The sequence below is a fragment of the Diadema setosum genome, chromosome 3 (genome assembly GCF_964275005.1).
Source record: "Diadema setosum chromosome 3, eeDiaSeto1, whole genome shotgun sequence".
NCBI lineage: Eukaryota > Metazoa > Echinodermata > Echinoidea > Diadematoida > Diadematidae > Diadema > Diadema setosum.
In genome coordinates, this window is record NC_092687.1 from 21,554,252 (window position 1) to 21,581,910 (window position 27,659).

Sequence of the window (27,659 nt, forward strand, 5' to 3'; positions counted from 1 at the left end):
TTGCATGTTGTTGGGGTGTAACGTTTCCTGAACAGATACACTAACTTGTTTCTTGTTGTTAGAATATAAAATTGTGTCGGATAATATTGACTGGACATTGGATCTGCACTGATTTTTTATTTTCAAGTGCGGCAGGTGACGGAAGTAATAAAAGACATTTCATTTTTGGACGGCAAAACAAAGCAGAATGCCGGCGGATGTAACCTAAATGCCTCTTTCCTCCTCTTTCTCCTTCTCTGAATCTCAAAGCAGCAGGTTGAATTTGACTCCTGACTCACTGACTCGCAGTGAGAGCAGTACTAAGCAAAAATACTAATACCGTAAAAGTGAATATTTTGTGCGACTAAATTTTTCACTGATTGACAAATTGCCCTACATCGACGTAAAGAAGCACTGAATGATCAGTGTTTTAGTAGTAGCCATGATAATCATGGACGTACATACTCGAGCAGGATTCAAACCTACGACCTCCTGATCACCGGACAGGCGTCATCTCCACTAGACCACCAAGCTTTCACCCGACAGCAAGTGTTGGTTCTAATCCTTATAGCATGCAGCGGGTACTGCGTAATTATTAGAATTCATGAAATTCTTCATATTATCACGGCTACTACTAAAACACTGATCAATTCAGTGCTTATTTACGTCGATGTAGGGCAATTTGTCAATCAGTTGCAATGAGAACACCTCGACAGAGGAATTTCATGAATTTGAATAATTACGCAGTACCCGCTGCATGCTGGGATTAGAACCAACACTTGCTGTCAGACGAAAGTTCGGTGGTCTAGTGGAGATGATGCCTGTCCGGTGATCAGGAGGTCGTAGGTTCGAATCCTGCTCGAGTATGTACGCCCATGATTTTTTTATCATGGCTACTATTAAAACACTGATCAATTCAGTGCTTATTTACGTCGATGTAGGGCAATTTGTCAATCAGTTGCAATAAATTTTTCACGCTTGACCGGGTGAGAAGAGTTTCGCATGTTTTTAATTCCGCAGAAACAAGACATCAACTACTGGAACATATGGCATTGGCAAGCAAATATATTCTATTGCTTTTATTAACGTGCTACCTTCCGGTTGTGCGACATGCACGAAAATTTCAACACTGCAAAAATTTCCACTTTTAAAGTAAACAATTCATGTCCCGATGACTTGAGAAATCACACAATACTTCACAATATGTATGAATATAAAGAATTAGCCTTACCTGTTCTTTCAGCAGAATCAATTCAGTCACAAAACTTTTGATTTCCAGCTGTGTCAAGATTGATTCATTTTGGGCATAGTCAGTATTGCCTTGTGATAATTTTCATTACCGTGGTAACCATGTATGTTTTACATAGTAAAATACAAAGGCAAATCATTGTACATGTACACTGTACAGGCTATCCTCTTATTTTGTTGTCCTGCCTCGTATGAACAAAAAATAATCAGCGTGGACTGCTGTTATGTCTTTGAAGAATGTCAGACATTTTGTGCATATCTTGACCTAGCTTTGATTCTGCTTCACATTTCTGCCCAGGCGATCAAAGGCTCCATCAGTGAACCAGCACCAGGAATTTTGTGAGTTCCAGGATGTTTGGAGGACAGCAACCGACATCAGGGGGCACCACTGGTACCCCCAGTCTCTTTGGGACCACAGGTGGTGCTACAGGCACTGGCCCACCAAGCGGAGGGTTCTCATTTGGTGCAGCTCCCACTGGTTTGTGAAATGCTGATATGTTGAATATACATGTACACATACTTTGAAATTACATATTACTGTGCACTCCCATTGTAACCAACACGGTAAATAACAACATTCTTGTTACAAAAAATTAAGGTCCCATAATTATCTATTCCTCTTTACATACTTTACTGTTTGACCATAATGAGATATCAATGTAGCAAAAGAAAACTTACAGTCCTGAGGACTTTGTTGTAATGGAATTTAAATTTACCACAGTACCGGTACCGTACTTACTTTAAAGTACATAATCCCCTTTTATATGACATTATAATAGAGTTGTATTACAAGCATACAATAGATACCAAAATATGTTGTCATTCATTGAGCTGATCAAGTTCTCTAAGACCCCGTTTACAGTGTGCGAAAAGGCTGGGCTCGGCCACGGCCGAGCGCGGCCTTCATTTCAGTGTAAACGCGCAAAAGGCCAAATGTGGGGCCAGAAATGGCCGCGCATTTGGCCACGCTATGGAGGTGGTCTCGGCCTTTTCTCACTGTAAACGCAAACTGGGCCAAATGCGGTACCAAATTTAGTCAGGCTTCCTGACCCTCTGCCCGTGCTATTTCACTATTCAGGATATTAACCCCCTCAATGTCGAAAACTAGTATAGTTTAAGGTGGTTTTGTCCTGCAAAGGATTTTTCCTTCGGCAAAGGCCTTTGCCGAACGGCGACTTCGTTGCCACGGAATTCAGTTGACAAAGGGTCTGAAAACCAGACTATACCAAATTGCGTTTGTTTACAAGCAGAGTGCCACTACAACAAAATATTGAAAGGTTTGAATTAAAAGCCCAGGCCGAGACCGGCACTGTAAACGGACAGAATTGCGGTCTCAGTCCCGCAATTTAGGCCGGGCTCGGCCGCGGCTCGGCCCGGCCCCGCACTGTAAACGGGGTCTAAGTCCATCGGAAGTTTTTATGCATTTATAGATCATTTATAAATGTGTGATTAATTTTAGTGCATTACATTCCTAAATGCATAAAATCTTAATTTGTAAATGAGGTGACAATACTGTACAGTTCTAGTGTATAACATTAATGTAATGTAATGTAAGTTATTGAAATAACGTTAAATCAAGGTGGCTCATACAAGAAGACCATGATATGAAAGGGATATCATAGAATAAACATTACTAACATTGTATTACTTGTAATACCCAAAATAAACAGAGTAGAATACAAGTGTTGACTGTAGTATGAATTGTGTTGGATCTTTACTGTGCATTCACCATGCATTCATTATGCAAGTAGTATTCCTAGAGCAAGTCATTATTGAATATTCCCACAATTACCTCATTAAAATTTCTTGCCGTTAGAAGAAAGTTGCTTGAATTGTCAAGTCACATAATCAGATAAGAGAATCTGGTCAAAAATATTGTTCCTGTAATATATATTTCCATACCATTTCAATTACTGATTCAAGTAATCATTTTATCTTTTTCTCCTAATGAAATCTGATGAGATTTACAAGGAATCATCCATGGCAGTAACGAATGCAGAGTAAATGAAAAGAGACAGTTTTGGTCCCTTTGGCTTCTTAGGGCTGCAGCACTGTTTGTTTTATTAAAGTAACAGCTTTTCTATCCAGTAGATCAGTTAAGTGTAGTGTGTTTTTGATACCCATGTTACTATATAGGGAAAGAATAATACGTAGGAGGTTCACAAGCTCAAGTTTGCATACTTCAGAGACTGAGACTTGCATACAGCATCAGTTTTCCATGGATACACAAAAGTAGTCCACACTTACCGGTATATCAAATTTTGTGGTCTTAATGATCCGGGTTCCATGCTGCCATCTTTCTGAACAATCTGAAGATGCATTATGAAAACTACCATAATGTCTGGTATAATTTACTTGTCTATTTAGGGAATGAAATTAAATTTCACCCAGTGATAAAGCAGGTATAACTTTAACAATAAAGTCAGTCCATCCAGAAATGTGTGCAAATGTGTAAATCTGAAGTCTATGTTTTGAAAGTGTTTGAAGCTGTACCCTCCTGGAAAGCTGACTAAAGCACTTTTCTGATTACTTCTGATAAATGAAACTGATATGGTATACTCTTTAGGTATTGTTCTTTATTAGTTTATATGTCAGATTAGTGTCCAGGCATGTTCAATTGAATAATTTTTGTTGTAATTTCATCAATGTTTGCACAATTTCTAGTCACACATCTGTATGACTTTAATACCACCGTAGAGATGGCAAAAAGTAGTTACCATCGTATAGATGTAATATTCCTGAGAGAGTGGCTGTTCATTATGTATTGACACATGATTTCAATTGTCTTCCTATTTGGGAGGCAGATCCAGTTTCACACATACTTCAGATATTTTTGAGTTGCGGTATCAAAATAAGACTGTATTGGCTCCATGTCATGAACCTCTGTGATAAAACATTGCACTTGTTTGTTAGGCCTCTGATATGAGGTTAGCTGCTTGCTATGTATTCCTAAGATAAAGTGACCCAAACCACTGTTTCCACCAGCCTCAGGTCCACCATCATTCAGTTTTGGAGCTAGTGTCAAGCAGGGAGCTCCTGCTGCAGGGGGGTTTTCCCTTGGGACCGCCACCCAAGGGAATACAGCCATAAGCTCTGCAGCTACCACAGCTGGGGGAGGTTTCAAGTTTGGAGGAGTAACGACAACCGGAGCAACCCCATCAGGTAGGGAAACATGGCACCCAGCAGAGAGTAGACAAATAATACACATGAATTACCCACACAAGGTACCCTTGGAATGGTCTAACATATTCGCAAGTAAAAAAAAAAATTAAAAAAGAGAGAGAGAGAGAGAGAGATTAAATGTTGCCTCATCACCATCACGATGTAAAGATGCTCATGACTGGTTAAAAGCAGAATTATATGTTAGATAAGATAAATACCTGGTCATGTATACGCTCTCAACCAATCATTTGATTAGGATCTGCTTTATCATTTTATGAAAAAAATAACTAAATAAATAAATGAATTCAAAAAAATGTATATGTGTATATATATATATATATATATATATATATATATATTAACAATGGGAGAATATGTTGGGTGTATGACACATGATGAATGTGTGTTGTTCCCATCTGAACTAGAATGTATGTTTAATAGCCATTTGGTTGTGATGACTTAGTGAATCAATACACACAGTGGGAGATATTCTGATATGCAGAATAGTAGGCTGAAAAGGGGTGAAATGAATATAATAATGATTCACATCTGTATAAGGGCAATTACCCCCAGCTAAATACTAGTAAGTGATAAGGTTAGAGGAAAGATTAGGGTTAGGATTAGGATTAGAGTCAGGATAAGGATTAGGGTTAGGATCAGGGGACGGGTCCGGGGTAATTGCGCTAGATCCATTCACATCCTACACAAGCACTACTTCTTCCCTTTATGTGAGTGTCCTTTGTTAGGTTTCCTCTGATTTCAGCAAAGTGAGCAGCTGTTATACAATGGATCAGCTGGACTGATGTCTACACAGATTCTATGTTAGCTCGGTGACTGACTTATGTTACTCTCATTATCAATTCAGAGACACCATCCCAAGCATCTCTTCAAAGGAGATTCTCCTGTATGGATCTCCTTGCATACTGAAGACTGATCCTGCAAACATGCAAACATAATGTGTACATAGGGACATCCCTTTGCCGCTGTGGGTTCAGATCCTGTTTACTTGCTCTCTGGTGCTATCTCAGCCTTATTTTCAAACGTTTTATTTGAAAAAACTAAAGTTGGGTGCGAGAAAGTAGATTTTAAGCACCAAAATATACATCTTTATAGTAAAAGGTACATTGTACACTGCTAGGGTGGAGAGATTTAAACTCAAGCAGGATATTTTTACAAAAATGGGCTCAAAGCAGGAAATTTTGCCAAAATCAGGAGGGTTGGTGTCTTTGTCAATCATTAAATGAGTATTGTATTCACATAATCTCAGGTGGGCTGACCCTTGGCCAACCAGCAGCCAGTGTAGCACCCCAGGCTGCCAGCACCATCACAGCTCCAACAACAGGATTCAGCCTCGGGGGAGCAGCATCAACGGCCCCCTCATTGGCAGCAGGAGGGGCTCCTTCCACTGGCTTCTCTCTCCTGGGAGGAGGTGAGAAACCTTCATCAGACATTTTATACTGTAGTGTGAAAGTGAGCAGTTTGGCGCATTTCACCCAATACAAGATGAAACTAGCACGAAATTAAAAAAATGTGAATCATTTTGCTTGTTACACGCAGACCCTCCTATCATTTCATACATATTGGACCTCTGTGTACATGTAGGTATATTGTAATGTATGGCTATAATGTTATTTCTATATTTTCTGCATGTTTGCTCATCCTGTAGCATGAATGGATTAGTGGTTATGGTGTAGACCTGGTACCTTTTATCGTACAGTGGACTCCCGTTATAACGAAGTCCTCGGGACCGGCAGTTTTCTTTCGTTATAACGAAATTTCGTTATAACCGAATGAATAAACAATAAAAATACATAGAGTTGATAATGTTGCGGCCCTAAATTTTATTTCGTTGTAACCGGAATTTCGTTATAACCGTGTTCGTTATAACGGGAGTGCACTGTACAATGTGCTGCTGATGGTATGGCAGCAGTAAGCTGTTTGAAGTGCCCTTTCAATTGAAACCATTCATTTTGCCAGCGCTCTTCAGACCCTTTCAAATTTTAGTACCTTTTTGATAAGCCTTTCATTCAGAATATCTCTTTACACCCTTTCTTTTGACAGAACCCTTTCTGGAACTTTCATTTGGTGGAAGCCTCTAGATATCCATGTCGTCCTCAGTACCTCTATACACCCTTTCATTTTGCACAACAGTTTCTTGTACCCCTTCATACCCCAGCTGTGTTGTAGACCCTTCCAAATTACAGTGTCTTTTTGGTAACCCTTTCATTTTGCAGAAGAGTGTCAATAACCCCTTTCATTCTCAGCTCTGTTGTAGACCCTTTCAAATCACAGTAGTTTGCTAGTTGCCAGAGTTTGCTGTGTTCTTCTTGGAAAGAGTCTGCAAGAATGCGTGAGGTGAACTTGCGATACCCAGATGAGCCCTAGACCCTCTGGGTCTCTCTTGTTTGTTTGTTTGTTTTTTACTTCATTTCTTTCAATCACTTTCATTTACTTGATACACAACACTCAGCTACTGCAGCTACAGGACAGATATCTCAACCATTGGCTACCACAGCCAGTACAGGAGGGTTAGGAGCTGGTCTGGGATTCTCCCTTGGAACAGCTGCAACACCAAACACCAGTGAGTGCAGTGATTGCCAGACTAGAACAAGTTTGTGACATCTGTGGAGTATTTCAACTCTTGTGGAGTAGAGGTCACACTTACATAACTATTGCATTGGGAGTACATCAATTCCTGAATATCACTAAGCGTTTCTTTTTAGTTGTTTGCACGGTGAGATGAGTAAAGGTGGAGAGTTTTGCATTGTCACTTTGTGGTAGCTGAGAAGGATTAATTGTCTGTCATTAGGCAGGTCTGCACATTAACCCATTTTTCCTACTGGTCCGAACATAAAATTTACTGGTCCTGTATTTTTTTAACTGGCCCCGTCAATATTATTTTTGTTATTTTAACTGTCATATTGGACCATTAAGTTTAGCAATTCCTGAAAAGTTACTGGTCCAACATTGATTTTTACTGGTCTGGGACCATTGGACCAATTCCAGTGTTCAGCATTGCGTTAGGAACCATCCCGATGACTCACAGTCAATCTGCTCCAAAAGCTATGACTCTTAGGCTGCGTTCACATAGAAGTATACTATCCGGGTATTCGAGCTCGTTTTTTGAGGGCACGCGAATAGCTTGAATCGAACGATAGGATTTCCTCACACCGGTTCACATAGGAGGGCACTATTCAAAAGTACCGAATAGCTGCGAAAAGTATAGCAAAGTGGGAATCGAACTTGTTCGATTTTCTTGCAGCGTATACCGTCTCTCGTTTGTGAAATAATGACAATTTTGGTCTGGATTTGCCCTGTAGCAAAAATAAGCATGTTAAGAAATTGTTAATAAGATTTGCTAGGATGTAGGAGGAAGAAATCCTCACTGCATGGGATGGTGAGTTGACGGTGCGGGTGATGGTGTATTCGGGGCCCGAATAGCGAATACCGAGTACTTCTATGTGAACGCAGCCTTACAGCAGCTACCCAGGTCATAAAATTTTTATTAAGTATGCTCAGGTGATGGTTATAATGACCTAGAAAGAATTCAAGCAGTCCTTCACAGGTGATGGTTATAATGACCTAGAAAGAATTCAAGCAGTCCTTCACAGGACTTTCACAGTGAGACACTGCAAACTTTCATACAAGCTTTTTTCTCTTTTTTTTCAGATCAAAATCTTCCTGAACTCAAACTGATATAGCAACTGTTTTCATAGATTTTGTTATAGCAAGCATGATTAGGGAATATTTGGACCCTGCTTTAATGAGATTTTCTTGTTTACATCTTTTTAGATGTTATGACAGCATCATATATGTGGCATGCCAGATTGTGCATACTAGAGCAATCTTACAAACCATACAATTGCCAAAAAAAAAAAAAAAAAGTCATATGTGTATTAAAGTACTGCTTACATGGTAGTTAGTTGCTAGTGCTGTCAGAGAGTAAGAGGGAAAATTCATGTCATTCTCATTAGAGCTGATTAATTTGGCAACTCACATGTTTTTCTGTGAATTTTGTTAACATTTTGAATTATGCAGAGACTACTGTATAAAGATGTGTTAATTTAAGTGTTTGTTGAATTAACATGTCAATCAGCTACAGCAGCCTCGACGGGATTAAAGCTTGGTAGTCTAACAACCTCAGCTCCAGGTGGTTTGACACTGAGCACAGCAACAACCTCTGCACCAGGAGGCTTAGGAGGTGAGCAGCTGCCTTGCAGACAGTGTTAACTGTGTCCATGCATAAAGTCTTTATCTTGTAGCTTTTTTGTAGTACTAGTATATGTTTTCATAATTGAATCTTATGATAACTATTTTTTTTTTTGCTACTGTTACAGCATTGGTTATTTTATATTATGTTTTCCTCAATCATTTTCTGTGTAGATTCTTTTATTTTGACTAATGAATGTAGGAGTATAGTGTACTCCTGTTCATACAGACATTGTTGTACCAATATTTTCCTTACAACAAAGTGAAAATTCAGGTTGCAAAGTTAGCATATATAACATCTTTCTAAATCTTTTTTAAATGTTCACCTGATGTGAGAATTTGAGATAACTGAAGAAAACTGCTGGTCCCAAGGACTCAGTTATAACAATTATAATTTTGTTTGTTGTTGAACTTGTGTTCCCTATGCCTTTCTCTTACTCTCTCTCTCTCTTTCTCTCTTATTGACAGATCATGTGATAATTATCAAGCAATACAGAGGATATGCTGATAGGGAATAAATTTCTAAAGTCCAGATTTATTTATTTATTTATTCATTGATTTTGATGAGTCCATGCATGTTGGTACCTGCACCCCATCCTATTTGGGCATATATATTTTTAGTATTATCAAACTTTGGTGCATGAATTTGTGTGTATAAATGAAGAAGATACCTCATGCATACCCATTGGGCATTTTACCAAAAACAGCTGTAAGACGTAGCACCTAATTTGGTAAGTTCATGTTCAAACTACTACTGTTTAGTTTGTGTGATTTTTTTTGTCTTTCGAAATTGTAATCCTTTTTGAATGGACATCTTAAAATGCTATTGATTTTACACAGTTCCCAGTGATTATGACCTCTTGACTCATCTGGTACTCACAGAATCTGTTGTTACATGGAAATATCTGTTGTAATGATGAAGTGAACAGTGCAGGTAGTATGATTAGGTCTTGTGGAGCAAGACAATTTAATACTACAATGATCTACTGTTTTGGAATGCCCCATTCATATGAAGATGAGCGTTAATAACTACTTTAGTCTTATCAAGTGGTTCAAGCATGTTAAAGTCTTTTGTTGTCCTTGGCAAATTATTGTTCTCACCAAGCGTGTGGTAAAATAACTTCCTACACTAACCAGGAGGCTTCAAACTGGGTGATCTTGGAGCCAAGCCGGCTACTGGGGGACTATCATTGGCTACACCAGCTAGCTCTACCACCTCAGCCCCAACAGGGCTGGGGCTACTAGGGGCCAAACCCACAACCACAGCTGCTACCTCTGCTCCTGGGACTGGACTGGGTAAGTAGCAAAGCATTAAGTTTGGTCTGTGTGTATGATATTGAAGGATAGGCAATAACTCTGAGGGGGTGCAAGTCACGAGACCAACACCCACGAGTCGTACAGCCCACAAGTCATACGGCCCATGAGTTATACCTCTCATGAGTCATACAGCCCATTAGTTCGACACTGAGCTAACAAGGCCCACGAGACCAACACATTGAGCCGAACTCATAGGCTGTTTTTACCTAGTGTCAAACTCGTGGGCTTTATTTGCCTAGTGTCAAACTCATGGGCTGTATGACTCATTAGCTGTATGACTCATGGACCTGTTTTCAGTGTCGAACTCGCTTTATGACTCGTGGGTGTCGGTCTAGTGGGATGACCCCCTCTGAGGTAAGGTACTAACTTCATGATCGGGAAATGCCTTTTGAGGGAACACTGCTCATGTGTATTGAATTTGATGTGACAGATTTTTGTAATGTGATTATTACCACTTACTCAGATCCACAGTGTACTCTCAAAGTCATGACATATGATGGCTGAAACATTTCGATTGTCAAACATCAATGTCTATAAATGGCAGTTCAAGCCAGTGAAATAACCTCATTGATTTATATTTTAAAACAGTAGTTATTTTATAGCCAATCCCAGATGGATTCTACGGACAGCACATTCTCAACATTTGCTATTTGGCAGTAAGACATACTGTAAACCAGAAAGTTTGTGTGCAAATTTTTGCAAAGGAGGAAAGATTTGTGAAATTAAAATGCATGTGAATGTTCTTGTCTACACGTTTATGCATTGAATGCAAAAGTTCAAATAGATTGTACAGTTTTGGTGCTCTGCTGCCATCACTAGACGACAAGAATACAACATTTCGTGATGTCACTACAGGACAGTGTTATAAAAGAAATATAAAGACTCGTTATCATATCTTCTTATTGCTAATATGATGAAAGAGCACTTGACTTTACACCTCTTTTAGAAACCAGGGGAATGATATTTACCTTCAACATATGTCAGTAATATCAGTATCAGTTGAGGGGTTGTGTACATTCCACATCTGATTAAAGTGGAGGCCACTACATTAGTGTCCTTGCCACCAAAGACAGTTGCATTTAAGTATGAAAAATTACTGTTTATGGAGAATAACACCACACAAACACATATTCTGTGCTAGACACTTTGGCATACCCTTACTTTGCCATTGTTACAGCTGTCACTTAATGATATCGATCTGTTTTGAATCTCCTAATATGTCATTGGTATCAATACAATTCATAAGTTTCCATGCATAACATGTTATAATATAGAAACATGTGTAGAACTTGAAAGAATGCAGGGCCCAAGTTTTTGCTGATTCCTGATTTTACTTGGTAATTTTCATCAGCAAACTGCTAAATTCTGGAATCACATCACCATGACAGCAATGCATTACAAATTTGAGACAACATAAAGTCATGTAAAGTGATATATAAAAACTCAAGAGATAATTGTGATTGTTTTCCACAGGTCTTGGTGCCAAGCCTGCTGCAGCTCCCACAGGGTGAGTTATCTTTGCCTGAGTCCATTATAATAAAAGTATATGTTGCTTCCTAAGCTGATATTGTGTTCCTGTGATGGAAAGAAGAGTTGATGATAGAAATGTGCCTAATTTTTTACAAAATTTGGAATAATATGTGACCCGCCACGACAAAAGGATGCGAAAGGTGCCGACGGGAGAAAATTGAGTTTGAAGTCTGATCATCAAAATCGGTCAAAACAATCGAATTTCTGTTTTTGGCTTAATTTTGTAGTTTTATGTTTCGTCTATCATCTGCCGAAATTTTGAAGTTAAATCATCAAAGGGAAGGCAAGTAATTAGCATTTTTCTGGGCCATAATTTTCTGACTTTCGGCGGAACAGGAATGTGTTCGATGATTTGGATTTAGCGCGGCATATGGACCCTGCCTTAGCAACGAGGGAGTGATCTTATTGGTCAGTGTGTTGCATCCTGGTTACTGATTGGTCAGTGCGTAGACTGTTGGCACTACGCTTGAATGAACATCGAGGAGGTTGCTAGGAGCATACCTTCTATTGTCAAGAGGTGAACACTGTCTTACCTAGACCACTCGACATGCTCTTATAAAATCATTGATATCTCCAAAACAGAGTACTTCTGTGATTCATGTTATATATGAAATTAAAGTGGATGAGTGAGAGAATAATGTCATGTCATTTTAAGAAAATTGACCCCCCCGACTTTTGGATCCTTTTGTTGTAGCAGGTCACATATTGTCTTCTTTAAAAAGACTGCTATTGTGTTCTATTTTCTGGTATGTTTTGCTCTTCATTTATTCTTTGATGGTTTTAAAAGCAAAAAGAATGTAATTTAAACACTTCTGTAGTAGATAGAGCAGGAATTGGCTGATCTGGCCTAGATCAAGAGGCAATGTATTATGTTGTTGTGTATGTATCTTACTACTTCACTCACATTGAATTTGTGGTGACTACACAAGTAGGGCAATGCAAACAATAGGGGAGTACTTACCATATTCAAAGTGAACAGTGGAATAAACATGTGTAAACAGGCCCAGCTGTCTGACACACATATTGGATTACTGTATGTCTCTCGTAGGATGGGATCCTAGAGAATTTTTTGCTCTGACTTCATTTCTCAGTGAAGAACTCTTACCACTCCCAGATTTATCTGTCTGACTTTAAAGTGTGAAGTGGAAATGTGGTGTAAAGAGTTCCTCAAGAGTAGAAAGTCATTGTATCCAAAGTTTTGATTTGAGGCTAGCTCAAAGCATGATAACAAAGGACTTTCTTCCAGTTGGACCAAAGAAAAGATAATCTTGTTGTTAAATGGCAAGATATGTTTTGTCTATGTTTTGGATACCCAGCACATCAGCTCCCACTGCAACCATGTCATACAATGACCTTGAAAAATGCATCAACAAATGGACAGTGGAGCTTGAAGAGCAAGAGAAGGTCTTTCTACAGCAGGCAGGACAGGTCAACGCTTGGGACAGGACACTGGTCAGCAATGGAGAAAAGGTCAGTTAGTAGTGGACAGAGAACTTGTCACCTGTGGGAGGAGCTCAGTGGACAGAAAACTGGGGTCCGTGTCATGAAGTCATCACATGAAAGTCTTTACATACATCTCAGAATGGCCGAAGTCGCTCATAATATGTATGAAGCTATGAGAGACTTTCAACCAGAAATGAAATCCATTTCACAAAGTCTGTCATAAGTGTGTCTTATGAGTGAAAAGTCTCTCATAAGACTTTCATGAAACGGACCCCTGAATGACTGGAGTGGGATTTGTTGTCTTTTTTTTTTTTAAGCAGAATTCTTCTGTATAATGAAATTATGTGTTCTTAGAGGGGTGGTGATGCAAGAACATCAGATATAAGTGAAATATTCTTTATTTGAACCATAGTCACTATCAGGGAATGAGGTTTTTGGCTGGGAACGCGCTGTAAGATTAAGGGAAAATGTTACCCATAGTCAGAACATTAAGCATTTCATATGCTTTTTATGTATTGGTAGTGAATGGACACTCCTTTAAACAATATTGAAATATTCTTTGTAAACTTGCATTGCTTGAACTTGTAGGGGTAGTGACTGGTGTGTCAGCCTCTAGTAGAGTACCAGTTGTTAATATTTCTACCCAGGGTGTTGAAAGTATGATGAAAAGATTTCATGTCACACAGATAAAGACATGTGTATTGTATCACATCAGCTCTTATTTACTTGTCTTGTGACTTTTGTTGGCCTTCACAGATCACATCACTTCACAATGACTTGGAGAAAGTGAAAGCTGACCAACAGAGGTGAGGCTCTTGTGTTAAAAGGAGAGTGAGACCCTGATATATTAATGAATTTAGAGACTGCAGCAATGTTAGTAGAACACAACAGAGAAAGTTTGAGGAAAATTGGACTATTGGTTGTAAAGGTAATGAATTCTTCAAGTTTTGGTACTACCATCACTGATCAAGAAGACTACAACACTTTATGGCTTATCATGAGGGGAAAAAAATCAACATATTCTCACTTTTCTAGCACGATAAAAGAGCACTTGACTTACCTCTTTCAAAAAGAAGAGGGCTGATTAATATTACCCTTAAAGGTATTAGCCCACATTTGTAAACCTGCAGCAATTGGTCTCATAGTTAGCATGGAGTTTGGGTATGATTGCAGTAACACCTGCGCAAAATTTCGTTCCATTTAGTCCATTACTTTCATAAAAATAAATGAAAATGCACCGTATGCATGCGTATAAAAACGCTCGCTAGCTACGGTCCGCGCTTGTACTACATGCATGCGATACATTGTGTAAGTTAATGTGCGTAGCTAGCCCGCGCTAGTAATTTGATTTTGGGTCGGGTTGACCCGGTTTGAAAATTGATTTTAAAACGATGATTTTCTCTCTTTTATCGAATGGTATAGACAAAGAGCAACAGGTGAGGTATGTTACTGTTATAACTTGTACTTGAAGTCATATTGGACCTGTTTTATGCAGTTTTGATTTTCGTGGGTTTGCAAATGTGGGCTAGTACCTTTAACATATGTTGGTAACAAGTTAAGGGAACTTATGCTTTTCATTAAAGTAGTAAAATTGAGAAGAATTTCACTTTCCGTTTTCTTCATATTACTTTCCATACTCTATGATACTGAGGTCACAAATTGTGGTAGTCTTTTCATCCTGCTATGGCTGCACCGAAATTCTAAAAAATCACAGCTTTTGAATGGAATGTCCATTTTTCCTCAAACTTTACTGATGTGTTCTACTAATATTGCTGCATTTTTACAATCCACTTATATATTTGGGTGTCATTTCCCTTGAAGTCCAGCATTTGTGGTTAAATGTAGTAGATATTTCCCTCTCTTTGCACCCCTGATGTCACTTTTATAATAAATTTTCTTTGCTCATTTTTCCACTAATGAATTATATTCATTGCTGGTCAGTTTCCTTCTGTTTGCACTTGTTACAAACTCAAAGAGCTGCATCACTTCGGTGATCCCTCACATTTATCCCCAAGTTGAATTATCCTTCGGGTTTATGTCAGGTTTAAGTGTGTACATGTGTGTCACACACAAACACACTGCTATAGCTGCTGACCATCCGAGCATTGAGAATTTAGTGTTTCCAGGATGAACACTGTACTAGGGCTTTCTATAGCTCAGTCGTTAGAGCAACGGTCTCGCAATCCGGAGTTCTCGGGTTCGAATCCCAATGGAATCCCATTTTCTTTGCTCATTTTTAGCACTTACAATAACTGTTAAATTTTCCTGTTAGAATAAATCAGACTGAAGCAAGTGTAGCACAGATGAGAAGAAATAGTTATTGATGCGTATTTTGATCTTACTGTTTGCTTTGCATGTCAAGATGTTATTATTTTGTTTGAATTGCTGAGGAGAAGGGGGCTCTCGTCTTGTGTTGGACACCAAGAGGGTTGGTAGTGAATAGCTTTTTCACAAGTGCAAGTCAAATTGAGGAAGAGACATTACATATTTTAGCTCTTCTAGTTGGTAATTAGTATGTAAGTAGCTCATTTTTCCTGGAATCTCTCAAAGATGTTTTATCATTATTCTTATAGCTCATGTTAGGATATTATACAGTTTTCACTTTTATGACCTAAAGTCAATCCATGAAATTATGCTCTTTCAGCCGTAGGCCATTTTTAAAGACAAAATGTTCCACAAATTAGATGAACGTTCCTTTGAAGAGTTTGTACTCTAAAGGCTTGTCTCTTTCATCAGAATATGATGCATCACGCGTTACCCCGGGGTACCGTAGTACCCCGGGTAACCGCGTTGTGTAGCGCCACCTCACGTCCACTCGAGGACAGCCAGAGAAAAATGCATGCACTGTGTGTGCGTGTACATAGCATTCCCATGCCACTGTATGTTATACTATGCGTGCATGGAAGCTGCGATACCACTAGCGTGTGCTTTAGTGCAGTGCAGTGTAGTGGCTAGTGCGCGCTAGCTCCAGCACCAAAATAATTTCCTCTTTTTGGCATCCAGGGTACAACCTTTTTACAAAAATAAATCAACAAAATGGCTGATTTTTATTTGGTACCCCGGGATACCATTTATGTCATCATATATCAAAGGTGTGCCTTTAGTCATGACAAACAGAATTTTGCATTTCTATTCACTTGATAAATATATTATCTACTCCTTGATTTGTTACTGTATTGTTGTTCAGCATTCAGACAGTTCCTTCTCACTCTCTCTCTCTTTCTTTCTTAACAGTCGAGGAGATCTGTGTATGGACAGAGAAGTGTTCTGTAAAATGAATGTCAGTGTGCATTTTAATTTCGTGAATTTCACTAGAGCCAAGATTCGCGAAATTAAAATGCACGCAAAATTGTCTGCACTATGTGCATTGAATGTTAGAGGCAACTTGCGAAAATTTCATGCTGCGGAAAAGGCTGTCGGCTCCAATTAACGAAAATTTCATGCCACGAAAATATTGTGTTACAGTATTTGACAATAAGCATAGCCATGCATTCATAAGTGTGGAGTAAGGTGTATGTTGGAACCTTGGGTGGCATTTCAAAGTGTTTTGTCACTGATTTTCACTGACAAATTTGCTCTCAGCCAATCAGATTCAAGGATCTCAGCAGCTTTAAACAGTTGTCAGTGACTGACAAGTTTCACAAAATGGTGCCTTGGTTGCTGTTTTGCCTATATTGCAGGTTGGAGCATGAGTTGGACTACATTGTGTCTCAGCAGAGAGAGCTAGAAGACATCCTGGTACCTCTGGAAGAGTCCTGTAAAGTGCAGGAAGGCACCCAGTTTAGGCAACACACCGATGTGGAGAGGGAGAGGACGTGAGTTGTTGTTGTTGTTTTGATTTTTAAGGCGTGTGTCATTCAGTTGTGAATATTTATGCCTGTTGTTGTTGTTGTATTTGAGGCGTGTCATTCACATATGAATATTTGCGCCTTCATCTGCGTAATATCACTATTTTGCATATACATTGTTATTAATTTCTCAAAAAATGAACTTAATACTTCACAATTATTTTTATGCGCGCTATCTGTCTGCTGTCATACGGTTAGGGCAGGTAAGTCCTGGTGCATGCTGGTGACAAACTATGGTCAGCCCGGCTCATTACATTGAGCATGCTTCTCGGTCGCGCAGACAGACCTAGACCCCCAGGGCCCTCTGCCCAACGCATATGGTGCACAAGCAGACTCCCGAATGCGATAAATAAACATCAAAACAGTTATCTCATATATACTTTTCAATATATAATTTACAAATAATTCTAATTTTACATTATGGAATAAGCAAACATTTGGTTTTGCAATCTGCAAGTCTAAATTAGACAAAACTCAAAAAATAAGTACCTACATAACTCTATCAGACTTGGGTCTTTTGGAAAACCTTCTGGTTCTCTTCACATATAAAACTGATGCCTGTAAATGGTTATCATTTTCTGTGGATAATACTTTTCTTACCGCCCGTTGATCTTTGCCTCCAATGTCTGCGATCAACATGGCTCTCTCTTTCAAATATTTCGGACAATCATATAAGAAATGACTTCAGTTTTCTTTTTCCGGGCAATGGGGGCAGTTGCCTGTTTCATGCAAATTTACTTTTAACTTGTCATAATTCAATTCAGTATTACCCATACGGATTTGGTAAATAAGGATTTGTACTTCCTTGTTTTTTAATCTGCATTCAAATTTTCCAAAAACACACTTCTGTACTTCTTGTAAAGGGGACTGTGTTTCTTCCCATCTTTTTGCCACTTCTTATCAAAATGACAACTTAAAACATATTTAACTTTCATCTTATTGAGTCCATTCTTGATTTTAATATGTTTCTCTTGTAGGACTGTTTTTGCCGCTTTATCTGCTGTCTCATTGCCCAGGATGCCACAGCGGCCGGGCACCCATTCAAGATGCACTATCATACCCTTGAACAGCAAGTGCATCGAAAGAATGTGTATTTCTTTCACAAAAGCATCCTCAAATTTACATGTTTCAAGGGCCCGGAGAGCACTTCAGCTGTCAGTAAAAATTACAACTCCTGTATACACATTACTTAGTTGTCTCAACCAGGTTAATGCCATAAGAATTGCAGCAAGTTCCGACCTATATGATGATATGAAATCCTGCAGTCTTTTCGATTCAATATATTTGTAATAGGGAACGAAAAAAGCAGCTCCCACTATGCCTGTTTGACTTCTGGATCCGTCCGTGTATACATGCAAATAATAACTCCATTTCTTTTGTGTAATTTCTAAACTCATTTGATTTTGAAGCAATGGATAATCTGACTTCGATATTAACCTACTTAACTCAGTTGAGACATTCATTTTGGGGATATGCCAAAGTGGGATAGTTAAAGGAGTTACCGGCTCAACAGGCATATCGAGGTAGACTTCCTCTTTCAACTGCATAACCCTGTTTCCAAAGGAGTTACTTGAACAAGTTTTGTTATCATAAAATCTATATTGCCAACAGTCCCTGACATCTTCCAGCAAAGGGTGGTCGGGAGTGGTTTCAATTCTTTTGATATACCTTGCACTCATCAGTTTTCTCAGTATATATAAGGGCATCTCTCCTGACTCTGTTTGGAGAGTTCTCAGGGAGGTTCTGACTTTGCTACCGAAACAAATTGACAGAGCCTGATATTGAACTGAGTTGAGTATATTTTTGACAAGATCAGATGCCGAGTCATATGCCTTCGCATGCATAATTCAGTAAGGAAAGAATGAGGGATCTATATACTGTTATCAAATCCTTTATTTTAAGTCAATCCATTTTACATATGCCAAACATTTAAGTATATTTATTTTCTTCTTACTTCTACATGCCAAGTCTTGTATATGAGATTTCCAAGTTAACTTCTTGTCTAAAATAACTCAGAGATATCAGTGTTCTTTTCTCGGAATAAGTGGTTGTTCTTCTAGATAGAGTAGAACGGGTTCTTCTTTGTTGGAGTGTGAAAACAGTATTGGAACTGTTTTTGGGGATGAGATGAGCATGCCCCATCTTTTGAACCACTTATTAAGTATAATCAAGTATCCTTGTAAGCATGAGTCACCTCTGTAATGTCGTTACCTGATTGCCACATTACGGTGTATAATAGGACTTTGGGGTTGGGCCTAACTGGAATATCCCTGAGCATCAGGTTGAACAGAATGGGGCTCAAAGGGCTTCCTTGGGGTAATCCGTTAACCATCTCCATTGTTTCAGATAGTGCATTGCCCACACGCACCTGAAAGGTGCGCTTTGACATCATGTTTGCTATAAAATGTAGCAAATTCCCGCGATTGTTTGCATTCCACAGTTTGACCAGGACGGCTTCGGGCCACAGTCTATCGTATGCTTTGACTAGATCAGTGAATACTGCGATTGTTTTAATACTCACTTTCAGATTTTTCTGTATTTCATTTTCCAAGTGAATTATATTATCCACACAGCTTCTACCTTTACAGAATCCACTCTGTATCGGGGATAATGAATTATTCTTTTCCACCAAAAAATTTATCTTCTCTTCAACCATAATTTCCGTGATTTTCATAAAGCAGGGTAATAATGCAATTGCTCAGTAAGAACTCAGTTCTGTGGGGGGTTTATTTGCTTTTAAAATTGGGATCAAGATGGAGTGTTTGCATGCTTGTGGTATAAGACCAGTTTCCCAAATTCGATTGTAAATTAATAATAAACGTTCTTTAGAAGGTATGGACATGTTGCAGTAAACCACACTAGTATCCTATTCCATCCAATCCAGGCGTATTGCCTTTTCTTGAGCTAAGTGCTCTCTCTAATTCCCGGAGCTGAAAAGGCTCATTATAAACTAATTCACGGCTACTGTCAGAATCTGTCCTCATCAGTCTCCAAACTTCACATATATTCTTATAATTCTTATCATTTTCCTCTTTCCCGCCTATGCTACCTAAATATTTTCCTAAAACATGTGCTTTACATTTATTGCTGACGATAATGTCCTCTTCAGAGTGTAAAGCAGGCTTGTTTTTATGTTTCACTTGGCACAGGGATTCCGTTAGCCTCTTTTTGTTTGCCATACCTTTGAAACTGAGGAGAAGCGGTTTAGTTTCGCACTAAAGGACTGCCAGTAGTCGTGTTTGGCTTTACGGATAGTCCTCTGGGCTTCTGCTTTCTTTTGTTTGAATTCGTTTTGCAAGTCCTTTGACCATCGTCTCCTCAACTTTCTCTGTATTTTGTTTCTCTGTTTTATTTTGTCAGTATAATCCTTCGTCCACCATGGGACAGGGTTGCACTGTGTGTTTTTTGGGCGGTAACTTGATATTCATGAGAGTTTGATTAGGCGTTACCATAAATTCTTCAAATAACATCGCTGGAGAGGCGTCTTTCTCAAATTTATCCACAGAATCCACAGTTAACTTTTCATTACGTAAAGAGTTCAATTTCTTTGGTTTGTTCTTTTGCCCGATACGTTCTTGCAGCCTCAGTGTATGACAAACTCTGTACCCTCTTTAGTTTTTGTATTTCTTTTGCTCTCTTTATCATCTTACATCCATTGTAAGCCGCCGAGTGGTCATCACCACAGTTAACACATTTGGGATTTTCTTTTCTGGGACATTCCTCAAAAGAGTGAGATTCCCCACATCTGACACATCGGATCTTAAAACGGCAGTTGGCTGCCGTATGACCGTGACGCTGACACTTATCGCATGTTACAACCGGTGGAATCCACTGTTTTACATTAAATGATTGGAAGCAGAGGATTGCCTCTTCCGTGATTTGTCTCGGAGTCTGTGGAATTTGACAAGGAGTCCCTTCTGGTGCTTATCTCTTCCACTGCACTTGAGCCTTCTCTGTATTTTCGTTTCTTACGCCTGCCTGAAGCTACTCTGCAATCTTCTTCATGAACTTTATCATAGCTAGTATCGCTGTCTGCCCCCTTGGGGTCTAAAGCCCCCTTGGGGTCAAAAGCCCCCTTTGGGGTCTACAGCTCTATCGTGATCTCGTGAGGCGGCAGCCGCCGCCATGATTTCACAAGACCCCAGTTGGCGGGAAAGTTGAGTTATGTCTATATTGGTGCGAAGTGCGAAAATCCAGATGTTTGCTTACCTTAAAACTTTTCGGCAGTGTGCTTCTAGAAAGACGTATAATCCATATGCCTCAGTTATGGCCCAAAATATGTGAAGTGAGTCCAAATATCAAAATTATCCAAATAACAGAGATTTCAAGTTGGGAGCTAGTGATGGACACGTCCAGCATTGGGAGCAAGTGTTTACCACTGTGTGACACCAGGGATATTAGCCTCATATCAAGGCTTTGCTTACCAGTTTGTTTTTTTCAATACTCTTGTAATATCAGTTTCATGCAAGCTTGCACTACTTGTAAACCTTGTGAAGAGGCAGTTACATTCTTTAATAATGTGATTTAAGAGACGGGTTTCTTTACTTGTAAATAATTAGAATTATCTGTAATCTGACAGTGCTTATTGCTTGTAGAAGAATGGATGAGAGAATGTTGAAAGTGATGTGGGAGTATGGTACGGGAAGGAGAAAGAGAGGGCCAATGTTCTGTAATACAACTTTCAGTATATAATACATAGATATATTATAGACTTCAAGTGAGAGAATTGATTAATACTTCTTCAGGATGAGAAATTATGCTTATGACAGAAAACATTGGTTTCAGTGGCATTAATTTGGCATTAAAGTATGGTGAACGAGACATCAAATTCAAGAAAATCATATTAAAAAAGGTGTCAAAGCAGAGGGAAATGTCCCCTAAAACAGATAATCAATGTGACTTATTAAAAGATATTCGCGCCACTGAGATATCGCGAGTTAAAACTGACTGATTTGCTTCAACGATATTAGCTCCGGAACAGCTGTCTTTTTCGAGCCCTAAAATATGACGTCACGAAATGAACAAAACCCTTTACGAGTGTAGCGGGACATCGAGGCCACCATTCATAAAGCACATATTTCTTGATGGGTGGATGCAGTATCTGGCCTGTCTTTAGTCGCCTCTGCTTTCTCGGCTGAGACATTAAAACGTCCAAATTTCCCTTATAGTGTACGGAAAGACTTTGAGTTTGACATCGAGAGTGAATTGAGTGATGACAGTGACAATGACACTGATAGTGACAGTGGCAAAGTCGGAGCGGTAGAAGAAGCGATTGAGAGGCGACGGATATGGATGGCCGCCGATAACACAACTCGTTTGGGACATACATGGAAACGGGCACACTGCCTGTCCATACATATGCCCCAAAGGAACCACGTCCGCAACGGCCCTCCATAGACGGAGCCCACTGTGTGGATGGAGTGGTAGCACAGCGCACATTTCATGACGTCATAATTTTGGTCAACAAAATTTTCGCCGTCAGATCGGGTTCTGGTGGTCTAAAAAGAGTCTTAAAACACCATCTCTCTATCGTTCTGGAGACGTTTTTACCTTCTGAAAGTTAATTATTCATATTCCTAGAGACTTAAGCTTTCCAGGAATGTATAAATCACCTTGTTTATGAATATCGTCCTTTTTTTCTCGTTCACCATACTTTAACTTATAGTACTATGTTTACACAAAACAAAATCCATGTTTCATTTAAGTGAAATTATGGTGATATGTCATTGTGGGATTTCTTATGAATAATAATTATCATCTATAAAGGACGTTTTAGCGGTGCATTAAAAACGCGTACTGTAGTCCGCTTAATTTTTACAGTTCAATATGAGAGCATATTGAATGAAATGCATAGGCCAGTGTATTAATTCTCCATAGGCTATCGTTGTTACCGACCATTCTGATTCAATAATACACCATATATTTTGTCTCGTCTGTTGCTCAAGCACTTGCTGAGTGCGAAAACTCTTGCTACTAGTGTGTGAATTCTTGTTACAATTCACAAGCGTGCAAACATCTTGCTAGTTACCTGCTTAATATGCAGTTAGTTGCGTAGGTGGGGCTACTCCTTTTTCAGTGCTGAGTCAACTTCAAAGATGGGTAGAAGTATGGTACTTAAAGGTACTAGCCCACATTTGCAAACCCACGAAAATCAAAACTGCATAAAACAGGTCCAATATGACTTCAAGTACAAGTTATAACAGTAACATACCTCACCTGTCACTCTTTGTCTATACCATTCGATAAAAGAGAGAAAATCATCGTTTTAAAATCAATTTTCAAACCGGGTCAACCCGACCCAAAATCAAATTACGAGCGCGGGCTATAGCTACGTACATTGTACATGTAACACGTACGTGGACCAGAGCTAGCGAGCGTTATACGCATGCATACGGATTACGGTGCATTTTCATTTATTTTTATGAAAGTAATGGACTAATTGGAACGAAATTTTGCACAGGTGTTACTGCAATCATACCCAAACTCCATGCTAACTATGAGACCAATTGCTGCAGGTTTACAAATGTGGGCTAATACCTTTAAGTACACTTTATGCTTTCTCTAGGGATTATAGATGATAATGATTATATTGGATGGCATTGATTCATGGAATCTCAGGGAATATTGCACTTGTTAGAGCCAATATTGCACTCATCTTCGATTCAGCAATGTTGTCCCTAACTCGTGCAATATTCCCTGGTATCCATTCATAGCCATCCCATATAATATAAATATCCCAGTGAGATACAAAAAGAAGCTTGTATAGTATGCTCACAGTGCTGATGATAATCTGTGTTTTGTTCCAGGTACCAAATGGCAGAGAATATTGACTCTCAGCTGAAGAGAATGGTGCAAGACTTGAAAGAAATCATCGATCACATGAATGCCTCCAATACACCCACAGACAATGCAGACCCAGTAAGCTTTCACCTAGTTTGGTTTTCTGTTTGTTTGTTTTTTGATAAATATTTTTGTTGTGTTGAATGTACCAATGCCCACACAGACACACAGACTGAAAGACTCATGGGCATAGACTCACAGACAGACAGACTCACAAGTACACATGTTCAGAGACACACAGAGTCACAGACACATAGACTCACAAGCAGACATGCACACAGACTCACAAGTACACACTCAGGTACACAGACATACAGACTCACAGATTAACAGACAAAGACCCAAAGACTTATACATAAACAGGCACATGCCTCAGAACTGTTCTTTTGTCACTGAACACTTTGTGTATGTGGTCATACTCCTCAACCACTTACAAGACATGTACTGACAATAAGAAGTGGTCTGAATAGTTTTACCTAACTTCATTTGAGGGAAGAACAGGATGTCCAAGTTTTAGAAGTGTAAGAAGGATAATTGAAATAGAAAAAAATTGTGATATTTCTATGACAAGTCAATGTCTCTTCAGGTGACCTCATTTTCACTTCACTAGCACAACAATCTTTGAAATACCATCAATGTATCAATATATCTGGGATGACCTATTGACATATTCAGTTTATCATTTTAATTCAATTTATTTTCTCAGCACATAAGTTTAAAAAACACAATGCAGTTCATCATACAGAGAAATATAAATACAAAGTAAAATATTGTGAACACAAATCTGCATAAAACATTGCTAAAATACCAAGAGGAAGCAGCCAGGAAGGAATGCTAGTTATTCTTATAGTTGGGCCGACCTCTGAAAATTATACAACTTACAATTACATAGAACAAAATTTAAAATCGCAATAAAACATACAACAGTACAATGTGTAAACAATTACCAGATATTGAAATTTTGCCCAAATATTTACAGAAAAATCAACTTAATTTCATTTCAGTGCATCTCATGCAAAACTACTTCACTCTTGAAGGGTTTTCCTTTACATGACGCCTCAACGTTGATTAAATACCATAGTCTGCTTATTCCAAGAGGACTGTAGTAGCATTCAAAACAAGCAAGTTCTGATGAGAGCATGAAAGCACAAAACCAGTAATGAGTGTTGTAGCTCACATTTGTTTTGCATCTTGGTTCGCCATTATTTTCATAGTGTATATCAAACTAACAGCAGACAGTAAAGTATAAGTTGCAGTTGTTTTGAATGTTGGCAAGCTTTTGATAAATCATTCTTTCTGTTCGTAGTTCTTGATCCATTCATTCTTTGTCTGCTGTTTGTCATCATTCCAGATCACTCAAGTTGCCAAAATACTGAATGCTCACATGAACTCATTACAGTGGATTGATCAAAATGCAGGTGAGTACATTCTTAACCTGGTCAATACATGAACCATAGCTTGCCTCATTGTAACTCTATGGAGAATTACCAAAGCTAAGACCCAGTGGATTAATAAATTATGTGATCTGTCATATTCCTCTCCTTCTTGATAATTCTACCACTCCATTCTCTCTTTTACTACTCATCTTCTTCTTTCTTCTCTTTCTTTTTTTTTTCTTTTCCCTTTCTCCTCCATTGTTTTATGAGATACAGTCAAACCTTGGTAGCCATCATTTTTCCAGATCACACTGTTATCGGGATGTGGGCAGGCTTGCAATTTTCTTTCAGTTTTCTTGCATATTTATTGCTAAGGCTCACTCAAAGCAAACACAATTTTGACCATCATCATGTGAACACAAGGCAAGACATATCGTGGCAATCGTTGTGGTGAGCTGCAACTTAATCACACTACAACACTGTAAAGGACTAGTATGTGGATTATCTTATGATGGACCTACCAAGTAGTGACATGGATCCCAGACATGGACATTTCACATTTGATTTTTGAAGCAGAGATCAGTCACCACCAGTATTTGAAACACCTTAATCAGCAGTGATCTCATAAGTCATTTTATTTCTAATTATGAGAGATGATAATACATACCATGCAAATAATCATAATATTGGTATGTTTACGTATACACCTGTGCATACCCTTAGCAGAAAGTGCTATTTTTGAGCTTTATCTCTCTTGTTCGGCCAAATCACTTATGCTGATGCCCATTAGTCCCAATGTGGCCAGATGACTGAGGTTGGATTGTATTTTATTTGCCATTGACTACAAATTGCCGGCTAGAGTGTCAATGCTGATGTGAAATTTGCTGTGTAGGCAACAAACTTGTATCTCATCAATGTCAGATGTTCAGGAGAGTGAAAAAAATATGACAGCCAAAGCACTATAACAAATGGAATCACCTTTTTCTCCTTTGACATGCAGTGGTTGCTTCATTTTGGGGATTAGACAGCAAGGATTTGGACAGGACATCACTGATGTGATTATCTGACAGTCAATTCATTAAAAAGAAAAGTGAATTCCACCAAAGTTTGAGATACAAGGTTTTGTCACCCCAGCAATGTTAAGCTATTACCCTGACTCTGTTATTACCTCGGTCTTTGTTATCAATCAATCTCCTCTATTCCATTCCTCCTACCAGCTCTTGTCCAGAGGAAGGTAGACGAAGTCTCCAGACAGTATGAGGTAGTGAAGAGAGATCAGGAGAGGAACGTCCACCTGGCGTTTGAGTGACCCTCCCCCAGCGGTCAACTGACCAGTCCTCCGCTCCCTCTGTCACTAAGCTGAAGGTAGCAGAGATGTATGAAACAGATGGCAGACAGGGACTCCTCTCAGAATGCTTGTACATTCCTCATTTCACATCAATAATTTCAATCATGAAAACTTGCACAGGTTCTGTTGTACTTGCAGCTTTTATGAAACATTGTACGTATTGGATGGGAGTGTGGTTTGCATAGCCCCCTACATCCTGATTTCATGTTAATTCCTGAAATGTGGTTTAAGTAAATCATGAGAAAGATAGAATCTTGAATGGAGTCCCAGTGAAAAGTAATATTTCTTCATGTGTAATTCACCCCCTCCCCTTTTTTTAATAGGTTAACTTGTTGGTATACACCATGCTATGATTAATCCAGAGCCTGTTTGTAACAGTGTAACACTGAAATAATTTATATGCCATGTATTTATTGAGTTAAATTTCTTCGCAGATCCAGACTTCCCTACAATTTCACTCGAGTGGTTGAATTAGTAATCTTGGAGTATAGTATTATTATACACCTTCTTCATGTAGGGTACTGTGTAATGCATACAAGTTAATGTATGCATGCACATGGCATTCACGTCATGTTAGTAAATGTACAGTGGACTCCCGTTTTAAGGAAGTCCTCGGGACCGGCAGTTTTCTTTCGCTATATCAATTTTTTTTGTAACCGAACAAATAAAACATGAAAAATATATAGAATGAATAATGTTTTGGCCTGAATTTTTACTTCATTGTAACTGGAATTTTGTTATGACAGTGTTCTTTATAATGGGAGTGCACTGTATTAAATTTTGCAAATAGCACCCAATTAGCACACAGACACTCCTACTCTCCCGTTTTCGACGGGAATCTCCCGCCGAAAGCCCATTTTTGCAAAATTACCCATTCTCCCGCTTGAGATTGAATTTTTCCCGCCCTGGCTCTATGTCTCCCACTTGAAATTATATCTTACTTAGTGTCATCGTCTGTTGAAAAATAAGCCTTAGATAGCACGAGAGAGCATTTAGAACCCTAGAGTTTCCTGGACCCTGTCCGCAAGGAACTTCGCGCCCATGATGTGCACTTCATGCTCATGATGTGCGCTTCACGCACATCAAGTTGGAGTCTCCTATTTGCTAGGGGTTTCAGGCGGGAAAATTTCCAGATCAGAAGGTGCTTGGGGTTGGAGTCTCTGTAGCACAATTTGCAAAAATAAGCACCCTGCCAGGTATATGGTTTATGCAATAACACACCTGTTGAGGACCAACACACACATCCACAGCATTGTGTGTTGCCTCATGGATTGTTCTGCCACAAAGCTTTGTCATGTTAGAAATGAGACATCGGCTCTCTTTGTTGTCTCCCTCCTCTATATATTATGTAGGTACAAT

At 39.0% G+C, this 27,659-nt stretch overlaps 1 protein-coding gene across 1 annotated transcript; it reads left to right on the top strand.

Moving 5' to 3' along the window:
* Positions 1-1,578: 1,578 nt before the first annotated feature.
* LOC140246685 (uncharacterized) lies at positions 1,579-27,332 on the top strand. Its single transcript, XM_072326025.1, has 13 exons — positions 1,579-1,705; positions 4,213-4,389; positions 5,657-5,818; positions 6,860-6,970; positions 8,486-8,590; positions 9,736-9,894; positions 11,389-11,422; positions 12,762-12,915; positions 13,645-13,694; positions 16,569-16,703; positions 23,543-23,654; positions 24,928-24,994; positions 26,170-27,332. Exons 1-13 carry the CDS (start codon positions 1,579-1,581, stop codon positions 26,259-26,261), a joined length of 1,485 nt encoding a protein of 494 aa, XP_072182126.1. The 3' UTR covers positions 26,262-27,332.
* Positions 27,333-27,659: the final 327 nt, after the last annotated feature.

Coding starts and splice junctions, on each gene's coding strand:
- LOC140246685 (XM_072326025.1), top strand. CDS start 1,579: ATGTTTGGAGGACAGCAACCGACATCAGGGGGCACCACTGGTACCCCC. Junction 11,423..12,761: donor CCTGCTGCAGCTCCCACAGG/GTGAGTTATCTT, acceptor TTGGATACCCAG/CACATCAGCTCCCACTGCAA. Junction 24,995..26,169: donor GTGGATTGATCAAAATGCAG/GTGAGTACATTC, acceptor TCCTCCTACCAG/CTCTTGTCCAGAGGAAGGTA.